This window comes from Sinocyclocheilus grahami, unplaced genomic scaffold (genome assembly GCF_001515645.1).
Source record: "Sinocyclocheilus grahami isolate Dianchi unplaced genomic scaffold, SAMN03320097.WGS_v1.1 scaffold5.1, whole genome shotgun sequence".
NCBI lineage: Eukaryota > Metazoa > Chordata > Actinopteri > Cypriniformes > Cyprinidae > Sinocyclocheilus > Sinocyclocheilus grahami.
Window position 1 is genome coordinate 1,144,876 of NW_015505184.1, and position 12,811 is coordinate 1,157,686.

Sequence of the window (12,811 nt, forward strand, 5' to 3'; positions counted from 1 at the left end):
TGTTTAGCTGAATTTTATTTCTCAGCTAACACGGATTTGTGGCCCATTTTGAGATCTGTGACCCAATTTTGGGTCATTACCAACCAGTTGAGATCCACAGAACTAGGTGATGGGTGAGCGAGAGCAATAGGATAGGATAACTTCAGTCTTGGACATCTTTTACAAACCACGTAACATAACAGCTGAGCACTTGGCTAAATATCACAGCCACTTATGGAAGCTGCTGCCAAAGATTAAGTTTCATATCAATCCCTAAAGAGCCAATGCATACTGCAGTATATGAGAGAGAGAGAGATAGAGAGAGAGAGAGAGATGCTTCTCTCAGTATTTGGGAGGCTTCCAGTGCCCCAGTGCGAGAAGGACAGGATGACACTCAGTGACATTAGCACCATGTCGGCCTCACACTCAACATTTAAATGCTCAGTGCAATCTCATGTTGATCTTGAGTACCTATAGAGTAGTATAGCATCATTCATAGCTCCAAAGAGTCTTTAATTTGATCATATTTATAAAAGAAAAATGCAGTTTTCCAATTCTCTTCGAAAACAGCCGAGCTCCTGGAGGCGTGCCGTGGGCGGAGCTAAAGAGTGACGAGCACTTGCCCGATTGCCAACAAAACACAGACATTTGATACCGTTTCACTTACCGTCTACAGCTCTGAATCATGACCGGGATCTTTTATAGCTGGGACTGCTCTATCTTCCAGTGTCAAACGATGTGCAAATCCAGCACCGAACTGGGCCTTGTTTATAAAACGTTCGTTAACAAACACACTTGCAAAACTCCGTTGCTGCCCCGGGAAAAACAAACTGCATCCACTGTTCACGTAAAGCTGGGTTCTTTGGTAAGGTGAACAAGGTTATCTTTCCCTTACAGCCAAAAACACACTTCTTTCGAGACATTCTTCTCGATCGAGTCCCGTTCAGTGCAGCCGAATGAAGCACGTTGATGAGCACGCTCTTGCTCTCACTCTGATCGATGTGTGTGCGCGGGCGCACTCTTCCGGGAGAAATGCCCATACACGGAGTTCCACCCTTCATTACATCACGAAGAGTCAAGCTCGACAAAAAACTCTGAAACTTGTACAAAACCGGAAGGAGTATATTTGACACAAAAATACTCCATTCTACATTCATATCGTTTTTTGAAACTTTGGCCATGTTTAGCATAATAATCCAACTCTTTAACAGTGTAAATAACTCAACATGCATGAAATAGACAAATACATAGTGTCTGGTTATGTAAATGAAAGAGAACATGAGTTCAGGCCGTGGTTAAGTGACCATCCTAACCGCAGTCTGACTTTCACTACAGATGAACAGAATGTTTCTATTATGATGTAACAATAGATGCCTGCTGTCTGATAAAATATGAGGTTGAACCATTTTTTTAATTAATTATGTTGAGTTCGCAATTTATGCAAAAGGAAAAAACATTATTCTTTAACGTTTAATGAAAAAAATTTTGTGCATACACCATCTATGAGTCAGAGCAAAGCATTTTACAACCGTGCCTGTAAGAATTACAGCGTTTCTGGTTTTAATCACTGAGGGCGGAAATAAAAAAGTGAGGCTGCGTCTAGAAATGCAGACTCTGAGTGGGTACTTATTTTACTTAATTACTTTGCATGTAAAGAAGTATGTTCTGTATAGTAAGAATGTGTGTATTGTGAATGTAAGCCTGACGTACTACATTCATCATGTTGTCATTGTCATGTGACCTACCAGCGTCAGTTGCTTCACTGCCATTCACAAATCCTCTCGTGGCCTTGTGGGACAGTAAAATTTCAGAATCTCGCTGAAAATAGTAGATCATCTGGGGACTTTCTGCCTACTGTGTTATCAATACTGTGAATTGAGACATACTACTCTCTGTTCACATAATCAACCCTCTATATTGCGAGTAAATCACTCGCATATACGACTAAATCTTCACTCTGGGCGACTAAATGATGTCTAATATCAGCCAATGGCTAATAAATTCTCAGATTTTACTCGCCAGTGTGTGAGTTGGAGGCTAAGTATAAGTTTAGCACAGATATATTTTCACTAGCCAAACACTCTGAGCGCTTCAGAGTTTCATTCTCTGTCAAGCAATCTGTGATACTTTTCATTTCATCTCAATGGATGCGCAGCGCACCTGTGTTTGAGTATTTGGCGTAACGTAAACGCTAGTGTGAAGGTGCACGACTCGCCGTCGCTTTCTCTCACACACGCAAAGTGAGAGAGAGAGAGAGAGAGAGAGAGAGAGTGTCTTACATAACATGCAGAATTGATGCGCTACATGTAAACGATATTCTTTGATGTATTTTCCAGTCAAAATAACGGAGTTCTATTGGAATCACTGTTGCCAACTCTCACAAGATAAATAAGCAACCGCAGCTTAAAAAAACAAGCCCAAAAAATCATCAATATTATTTATTATCAATTATTTATAACCAATAAATGAACCTGCAACATATTAAACTGAAAACACTCTTTTATCTGAAAAGTAAAAACAGATATGTTATTTTACAAAAATCAGCAAACTGCAACAAAGTGAGAACAAAAAACTCATCTCCAATCACATGTGAGCAGAATAGGATTGGAGAGATGGAAAAGGAGAAAAACAAGAGCTTCAAAGGGGAACTGTAACATAGCCACATATGTATAGCCTACTAAAATATAGGCTATTCGAATTAAATTTATAGGCTATATAGTTTTAGTATTAGTACAGGACTACTTGTTTTTTATTAGAGCCCATGATAATTAATACATTACAAAAACATTGTAAAAATTAAAAATTAGGCTAAAAGAAAGTCATCCCACTCCTCTACGTCTACTTCTATCATCGCTTGGATTACAGCGTCACGCGTCTTCTTTTTGAATGTGATTTTCTCCAATGAGGGGGAGGAGGGGGCGGAACATTTGGCAAAAACAATTGACATTTGGCAAGAACAATTTGGCAGACAGAGTGTCAACCAATGCATTGGAGAATACGGCGAACAAATAAAGAAACGAAGTTGCTTGTCAGATTTCCCTAACAAGCAACCATATTTTTTTAAATAAGCCCAAAAAACCGCAACCCGCGACTTTTTTACAAAAAAAAGAATCCCAAAGTCACGTATAATGCGGACTTGGCAACTATGATGGGAATTCTTCAGCTTTTAAGAACTGCCGGGTTTTACGGTAGTGGGCGGAACTAATGCACAATGAAATCTCATTGGCTGGCGCTCACTTATTATTGTCTCGGTTTTGATTTCAGCAAATCAGTTCCAGTGAACACACACACAACCTGATTAACATTCATGAATCCAGCAGCTTGTTAATCCTTGGTGCGTTTTATATTGTTCTTATTAGTAGAATTCGTATATTATTATTATCTTATCAGTATTATAGTATTATTATCAGTATATAGTATTATAATATTATAGTATTATTATTGTTCGTCCCCCCCCCATTTTTCTTTTTTTCCCCCTGAATGACCAAAAAAAAAAAAAAGCACCACCACCAGTCCTAAGTTCAGTTAAAATGACTAATTTGCATTCATACATAGTTACCAAGTGTTAATTATCATATTATAATGCTTGACTGACTGATGTTAAGAGTGTACTTTCAGATATTTAAAAAGCTGTGCCATTTTACAAACACACATATTATATATAGTATTTCAGTCTGGCGAGTAAACAAAAAAATTTACTAGCCAAATGGCGATTCAATTGCCAAGGTGTCTGTAGAGGGTTGATACTGTTTTTGCACATACCCTGTTTCGGGTTTGGTATTGATATTTGACCATACAGGCTTCCATACTGCAAGTGAAATGGTTATTTTTAGTGAGTCAGACTTGAGTCATTTATAGCTTTTACTGAACACCCTCCTTGAATTGTGAATCAATTCTTGTTTATGTCTGATTCTAAATGAACCCGAAACTGTTACTTTTAGTTAAAAATACATATTCATAACTATTCTGTAGTAATAAATGGCATTCTAAATTAAATTATTCACTAAAATATCCAATAAGTAAATATTTCACAGCAATATTTCTGGCTATGGTTTGGCAAAAATTATTACTGTACAAAACAGTAATGGCAGAAGTACAGGATTGTCACAAGAGTGACAGTATCAAAAGGGAACTAAATCACTTCTGAGCAACTATATTTAATTAATCATTCTGTATTTTGTCATCTAATATAAATAAATAAAAATATTTAAATACTTTTTAGTCTGGAATACTCAATACTGGTCATTTCCAGACTGGGTTTGGGCTTCAGCTTATGCAAAACTCTATATCACAATAACGCCCATTCAACTTCTGAAAACCCATAAATGAAGCTATATAATGGGGTTTAGATAGAAAAGTGATGCCTTAACCAAACACTAACTTGTGTTCCCATATGGGAGAACAACCAGTCAGCTGTTTCTGGATCATTAACTTCAACAAAGTGCCATCCAGCGCATCCAGTTCAACATTTGCACTCATCTAATCAAAACTAATTCAGCCATGTTGCTGCAGCAATCATTTCTGTATGCTCCACCAGCTGCTACATCTCCCCAGGTGCATCTGAATCCATGCTTCATGACCAATGAATAATGAAGTCAGCAGTATAGAGTTTATATGAGAGACAAATGATATGTCAACTGTCTTGAGGGTGATGTGCCATATTCCCTGTAAATATGGTCACACCCACCAGACCTGAGGTCAACACAGATGATCCTAAACTGAAAATGTCAGTTGCATTGAAAAGGGGGCCCATGCGTGGACCACTTAATCATGGTGACCGTTCAACCGCAAAGTAACAGACTGAAATCTAAGCTATATGATCGAGTCAGGTCTGCTCTCAAGGGACATGTTGAAGGTATGGAAAAGCTTTGTACAGGCAAGTATGTTCTTTTTAATTTACAGATCCGCACAATGCTCCTGCATTAGTGATGAGATGCACGTTTGGAAGTGTCAGCAGTCCTTCAGGGACACAACAGGACAACTGGAAGGGAAAGCTGACATAAAAATAAAAATTCTATCATTTACTGTACATCAACCTCTTGTCCTTGTATGACTTTCTTCTGCAGAACACAAAAGTAGATACTTTGTAAAATGTTTCAAATGCTTTTGTCCCAATGAAAGACAATGGGGTTCAAAACAACACAGCACCCTATTGACTTTTACTGTATGGACAAAAACATTTTTTTTTGTGTTCCACAGAAGAAAGAAACAAATACAGGTTTGGAACACCAGTCCTACAGAGACTGTATTATTTGCATATGTAGGATTATACGTTCTCCCACTTATTTTTCTACAGGATTCCATGCTTGACAGGATCATGAAGACTGCGTGACTTAATTTGACATCATATAATGGTAGAGGGAACCTCCTCATGACCGTCCACCATCAGCCTCCAGATCATAAATCTCTTACAGGGTAGTCCTAACTCCAATGATAGACTGAGTGCCTTAGAAAATAATTTATGAACTCCGTCAACACACTGTACTGAGGGAAGACAGGCACTGCTTTCATAGTGACAATGACAAGACCTTCAAATTAAGACAGAATAAATCTACAAACTTGACCTTAATTTGTGTGGCCTTTTTCTGGTAAATACATTTAATGCATCATACTTTCAAAATGTATCAATGGATCTGCTTGCTGACAAAAATAACTAATTTATAAAATATGCACATAAAAGAAAAACCTCAATTTTTGGCAGGATAACACTGGAATCTTTTAGCAAATTATGTTTCTTTTCACAAAAAAACAAAAAATCAGAAGAGTGCACTGTAATATCTTTTATAACCATTTCTAGACAACTAAGTTAGACAAACGCTATACAAAGTCTTTAAAGTTGTCTTCAAATGAATGTTTTCTATAGGTAACATAAAAACTGTATCAATAACAGTCACATTAATGTCATGCCTACATAAGTTAATAGAAAACTGCAAATGTCAATATTATGTGGCATTAAATCAAGAGGAAAAGCTGACAATTCACAACAACAAATCACTGCTCATAAACGTGCAAAGTCCATTACCCAAATTAATGTACAATAATAAAATTGTTAATAATAAAAATTAATATCGGTTTACAATAAAGTGTTTCGAGTTCCCCATTCAAATCGATATTTAACACTACTTATGAAACGGAATTAAATCCCTGCAGTACCTGTGGCACAAAACATGAGCACACTGTTTAGCCTAAAGCTAAGATTTTGTTTCACAACTACTGGATACACCTTAAACGCAACAATGGATAAGAATCTTACCATGTAGGACGCCTTAAGCAAGTCAGTCCACTTTCCAGATCTGAAATGTTCTTCATTTGCCAATATTTTGCGACCCACAGGCTACATTAGCCAGGCTGCTAAGTGTGCGTCCTCTCCTCTCTCCTCCATGTGCTCAGCGGCACGCGCATCGTGGAGCGCTTTAGTTTGCATCTGTCAGAACAGGGCTTGACGTCACAGCGCGACAACTTCATCTACTCCACAAACAATACGATTTTATCCTATATAGGCTGTTTAGCTTCATTATCATCCTAACAGTGACTGTAAATATCATAGTGTTTGACACTAAATCTTTTACCCTAAATGACAGCCTGTCTCAGACAAGCAGACGTTGTCTGTGGTAGATGTCACTTATTCAGGGCTCTTCTTTCTTTGAGTTTTCATCTACATGGGTCCAAGGTTGGTCATAAAGACACTTACCTACCATAAAGAATGTAATAATCATAATGCATTGTAAATTATTGTGATGAGAATACACCCTTGCATGTCTGATTAGGCAAACCGTCAAATGACATGACAGTATTTACCTCTGGATGTTTATGCTCCACAGGGGTAAGTGGTTCATTTGAGGATGCCTGACAAACTGGAGCATGTTTTAATGTTTCTTTAAGTCATGGACCATTCGAGTATTAAAAGTGTGAACAGATAATGTTTAAGCATGTGTGCAAAAAAGGCACACAGCACATATTTATTCTGTGATTTTGTCCTCCAGTAGTCCATCCAGTAGTTTATTTAATCTTCTGACATCCAGTTAGCAGGACAAAAAAAATGATATCAGAGAAAATGACAAAAAGAAGTTAAAACTGGGTATGAAAAGGAGTATGTATGCCATCTACCGAACCCTTAAATACCCGTTTTTCACAAACATGGCAGTTGTGAGTTGAAGGTCAGGAAAAAATAAGCTAGTTTCCTTATGAGATTCCCTGTTTCAGTGTGGTCTTCAAAACTGCTCCACTGAAGGGAAGGTTACATTTTGGGCAGCAGATGCATCAGAGCTCTTCTAAGAAAGTTAAATGCCATTTACTCTCATTAGGTACTCTCAGAATTAGACACACATTTTTATTTTCTTGTAGAACATGCAGTTAACTAAAACGGAGCCCACTGTAAACGTCACTTACTCAAATCAGTGTAGCCAAGATCATGAACAGTCCGTGACATGAAATCAATATGTAGATGTGTGATTCAGCATGAGTAGCTTTATGTAAGGCACTGGCTTTGATGCTTGTAAATAGAGAATGTAATTCTGACAAGCATTAGTCATCCTAAAGTTACAAACAGATGATTGCATTGCCAAGGTAAGTTATGAAACACAGAGTGTCTTACATACACTGAAAATATGCCAAATCCATTAAACATCAAGTGTGTGCGTGACCATCTTCTTAATGGATTACCTAATTGAAGGCATCATGAGACTGAAATAGGCACAAGTAATGAGTCCACAATACAGGATTAGCCAAAAAACACGGTTTTATAGAGAAATGCATTTTGAGATTCAGAAATCAACAGCATCTTGAATACATATGTGCAATATGTACAAAACATTAAGTTAAGGCCAACAGTAAATGGAAACGCTGACCATTTCATTACTAAAAAATAAAATTAAATACAAATAAATCTAACCTCCATTATGTTCAAATTGTGGCAGTGTAATCGTATAAATCAATGTCAGATTGCTCACTATTTGCCACACCCTCGAGACCTTGTGTTCACTTGACAGAACCATACAGGGATGATTAAAACAAGTTCAGTCCATAAATTAAGTCCAAGCAACTTAAGAACTGCTTAGCTGCTCAAGTCTCCGTTTCAAATGTTCACATTTCCTCCTTAATTGCTCCTTAAGCGAGATCAGTTTTTGTTCATCTTCTTGTATGGTCGCTATGCACTCCGTCGCCTTCTTGAGTATCACCACTTTGGCAGCTTTCTCGTTGTTGGCCACGTCAGGAATCACGTCTCTCAGCGCGAAGAAGCTGAGTTTGAGCTCGTTCCGCCGTTGCCGCTCGAGCACGTTATGAGTCCTGCGTTTGTCGTTATCCTCAGAGTCCGACGTCCTGGGACTCGTGCATTTACGGTTGTGGTTCATTTGTTTAAACACCCGGATGTTACTCTCGAATTTAATCCGCTTGACCGCAGGCTGCTCGCTCCGCGTGGATGGCTGCGCAGCGTAATTGTGTTGGTGAATATTAACGTGGCACCGCTTGAGGACGACGGGGCTTTGATGCGTTGCGTTTGCGTCAGGCTTTCTCACAGACTTTCTCTTTTCCACCGTGACAACGTCGATTTCCTCCTCCTCCTCCTCCTCCTCTTCCTCTTCGTCATCTGTTTGGGTTAAAAAGCAAACAAATGTCAATTTGCCGCTCTGCTTATTCACTCTAGTCTAGACAACTTTGCGTAAAATAACGTGCAGTGGGCGGGGGCGTCCCTTTACGCAATTGACGCTACAATCTAGTATTAACGCTTTAACCACCACACATTCTTACATCGTTAAAAAATAAAAATAAAAAAATAAAAAAAAAACAATACGCAGCAATAATTGCAACTTATAAATCGAAACTTATCTAAGAGTGTGAAGTAAACCTAGTTTTAATCGGCAATAAAAAGCTGTTACTCACCGGAATCGCTGTCACTGCTGCTCCCACTGTTTGGTGGAGTATCCAGTGGCAGTGTTGTGGAAGTCGATGTGGATGACGGTTTAGACGGCTTTGAGCTGTCAGTCAGCGGGAAAGGGAACACCACTGATGGGTCAATGCACTGTGAGGCAGGGGTGCTCATGTCCTGAAGGTAGCTGAGGTTGGGGCTGGACCGACAGCCGTCCACAGAGTCGCTCCTGGAAGACTCTTTCCTCGCCGCCTGCAGCGACGCTAATCTCTCCGACACCACCTTCTCCAGTTTAGCCGCGGCGGAGAAACCACTCCACATACAGTCCTGAATGATAATCGACTTTAGAAAAGACTGGGAGTAGTCCGCCTCGCAAATAAAACTGTGGTTGACCACGTCGTCCCCGAGAAACTCCGACACCATTTCCAGCTGGTCGGCCGTGGAGGGGAAGGGGTCTGACAGCGAGGGACGCCGGCTCGGGGAGAGCGGCGGAGTGGGGAGCAGTTCAAATTTCTTCCATATATCCTCACTGGGCGCCGGTGGCTGTCCGTGCTGGTGGTTATAGAAATCCTCATCCTCGTTGTCGAAATAGAAATAGGGCTGGTAGGAGTCGTAGTCGTAATCGTAATTTTTACTCGCCATACTTGAATTCAGCGGCATGGTGAATGCCTGTGAAGAATACATTATGGTTAACAACCGCCCTTTAAATGTTGCACAACTAGTGATTCATCTTAAGTAAACTTCAGTGCAGTATAAAGTTAATTGTCTTACAAACTCATCAACTTACTGAATGAATCACGTATTAAATGATACAGAACACTCATGTGAACTTAAAATATCTTAGATTGTAGTCTTGATATTATGGTCCAAATGGTTTAAAGACCAAAAGTTCGCCAAATATATATATACACACATAAAAACGTCCAAAATGAGAATACATCATAATTCAGAAAGACTTACCGTAGCTGTGGTGAAACTGAACGAAAACTGACAGTATGGTGAGATGTCAGTGTATGTGAACTATCAGGTGAAAGTAAGTCCACAGTGGGAGTGGGTCGCGCCGCTCAACCTCTGCACTTCTGCGACTACAGCAACAGAGCGGCTGCTTGTCATTTACTGCAAGATTTCGAACAGCTGCTCCCGCGGGTTTTAATACTGCAGGGCGTAGAAAGATGAACAGAACACACACTCGTTAGTTTCTTGTTAGTTGTTCTATTAACACATAACCGAATGACAATGTATGTAGCAATGAAAAAAGAACCTTAAGATGTGCCCTTATTTAATGGAAACGAGTTACACATTGTGTACTACTTGTCATCGCGGAGGTTTTCCGGGGCGGAGCATTAATGAAAACATTGCACATTGAGTTGTGCATGAGGATTATTCCGAGAATCTACTGAGTGTAGGCTACACTAGAACCCAACGCCTCTTATCGACACAGTTTACTAGTTCCTCTCACAGCTGTTTGTGCTGGGTGTCAGAAGGGGTGATTTTATATGATTTTATATCACAAAAATGTAACGGTTTCATAAAGTAAATCCACAGACATCCTAATTATCCTAAATAATTATTTCTGATAATTACATTAAGCACTCTGACGATTATTTTTGAGAATGAGAATTGAAATATTTATTGAACTGTTTATTGTTAATTATTGCAGTTACTGTCGATATCTGCATTACAGTAATGCTGTAATGTTGCCTACTACTTAGGCTATGTTGTAATCATCATAACCAATATTATAAATAAATCTAGATTAGAGTCAGTTTCATTACCGATTGTCAAAATAAGTCTGATATAGTGTTTGATCTTGAACTGATGGATGAAGGAGCAAACGTTCTCGATTCTCTCAGAAGGGGTTAGTGCTTCCCTCTGGTGGCTATCTGTAATAAGTATCATAGGATTGAACTCAGTTGAGTGATATGAATTATCTGTCTGAGACAAATATTGAGTTTATCTGCAGTAATTAAGCTTTTAAATTGAGTGTTATATTAAGCAGGATTCAAATACTTAAACCATTTTAAGAGGATTTTAAACTGGTGTTTATTTGTGTCTTGGGACCTAATTCTAATCTTTTTAGGACTTAGAATTGTTGAATAAACGTAGGCCTAGTATATTGATTTAATTGTATAATCCATAATAATACTTAATTGTCTTAATAAATAAAATATTTATTATTTTATAGGCACAATAAAATAATATTTTCAAAGCTTGGAGTCTGTAAGATTTTTTGATATTGATAGAGAGGTCTCTTATGCTTACTAAGGCTGAATGTATTTTTTAAAAAAGAAGAAGAAAAAAAGAAGCTAACATTGTGAAATATTATTACAATAAAAACTGGTTTCTATTTTAATATTTGAAAATGCTAAAAAGTAATTTATTCCTGTGATGGCAAAGCTGAATTTTCAGCAGTTATTTCTCCAGTCTTCAGTCACGTGATCCTTCACAAATCATTCCAGTATGCTGATTTGGTGCTCAGGAAACATTTTTATTATCAAACAGTTGTACTGCTTCTTTGTAAAAAAAAAAAAAAAAAAAAAAAAGGACTTTTTTAGGATTCTCCAGGGGCCGACAAACTCAAAACAGATTAAAAAAAAAAAAAAAGCCATATTGATATTTTTATTTCATTTAATTTTATTATAATTTTTTAGTTTTTGTTTTGTTTTGTTCACAGAACATTGTGCCTTGACAGTTGTGGTCACCATTCACTTTTATTCACTTACTTTATGCTATAAATATTTTTTTTGTGTTCCACAGATTTTTGGATGAAAAAAATTGGATGAGTGAGTAGTGAGGCTATTCTATGTGTGTATACTTTTCAAGACATGCTCAACATGGCATAGTGACGTGTGATATATGGCTTAGTACAGATTCATAAGGCACCACCCTCTCACACTATCCTTCTGAGAATCGACAGGTCTGCTTTACTACCAGACATTCAGCTCGACCCGCCTTCCCTTAATTTGCAGAATGCCAAGGGCCCGTGTTTAGTCATGAGAGAGGAGGGTGTTAGGGAAGTGGGGAGGGGACGGCTTTTACTTTGGGGTTACTATTAAAGGTTTTTGTCTCAGAGCCAAATGTGCGCAAGGGCAAGCCTGACCCCATGGGATTGCACTGTACCATACACAGCGTTGGACCGTCTGCACTTTATCGTGGGTGGAGGCCAAACATTTCTCTTTAATCTCATCACATTCACACATCAGATTTTTGTCAATGTCTGCCAGATAACATATATCTCAATTCTCAAATAGTCGTATGTACAGTAGGGGGAAAGTTTGATTAAGGGAAATTAATTGTTGAAATGTTGAATCAAACACCAAAGTTGGTTCAGGCAAACATGAAAACTGTCATTGTTTACTCACCCTCATGTCATTCTAATCTGACAGTCATGTCATTCTTCTGTAAAACACAAAATAATATATTTGAAGTAGAATATTTTAACTTTTTATGACCATACAATGAAAGTCAGTGGGGTCCAGAATAACACTGGACCCTTTTGACTCATTATATCAACAAAAACACTTCTTCAAAATTTCTTCTTTCATGTTTCACAGAAAGAAAGAACGCCATATAGGTTTGGAATGACATAAGGATTAGTAAATTATGACGTTTTAATTTTTGAGTGAACTCTCTCTTTAATGCTTTAGGTATTATGAAATTATAATTAACATTGTATTATTATTTTTATTATTATAACAGCAAAAAATCTAAGAAATCTATTAAATGTTAACTAATAAGTAATGTTTTTTTTCATATTAAGTTTACTAATGTTAAATTAAGTATTATTATATGTATATATTAAATTAAATGCTGAAAAATTGTTAGTCTATGACACGTAATGCATTCATTACTGTAAATGAATTTAACATTATGGTAAGATGCTACCAGAAGAAACATTCCCAGTCTTATGGTTTTAATCAAGATATTAAGTAGAATATTGTAACTACTTAACCCCCCCACGATAGG

General features: G+C 37.8%; 1 protein-coding gene and 1 long non-coding RNA gene across 3 annotated transcripts in view; both read right to left on the minus strand.

The window, feature by feature from the left end:
• LOC107584010 (uncharacterized) overlaps positions 1–6,388 on the minus strand; it is a 50,768-nt gene extending 44,380 nt beyond the window's left edge. Inside the window, exon 1 of the long non-coding RNA XR_001609098.1 lies at positions 6,233–6,388. This is a non-coding gene — a long non-coding RNA (uncharacterized lncRNA). The remainder of the gene's footprint in view (positions 1–6,232) is intronic.
• Positions 6,389–7,394: 1,006 nt separating this feature from the next.
• On the minus strand, positions 7,395–9,961 carry mycb (MYC proto-oncogene, bHLH transcription factor b). 2 transcript variants are annotated; one of them, XM_016270426.1, is made up of 3 exons: positions 9,806–9,961; positions 8,860–9,514; positions 7,395–8,551 (listed from the first exon to the last, which is right to left on the minus strand). In XM_016270426.1, the coding sequence occupies exons 2-3, from the start codon at positions 9,503–9,505 to the stop codon at positions 8,022–8,024; spliced, it is 1,176 nt and encodes a 391-aa protein (XP_016125912.1). In that variant the 5' UTR covers positions 9,506–9,514; positions 9,806–9,961; the 3' UTR covers positions 7,395–8,021. The 2 variants fall into 2 exon arrangements, with proteins under 2 accessions (XP_016125912.1, XP_016125902.1); XM_016270416.1 differs by having other exon boundaries at positions 7,397–8,566.
• Positions 9,962–12,811: the final 2,850 nt, after the last annotated feature.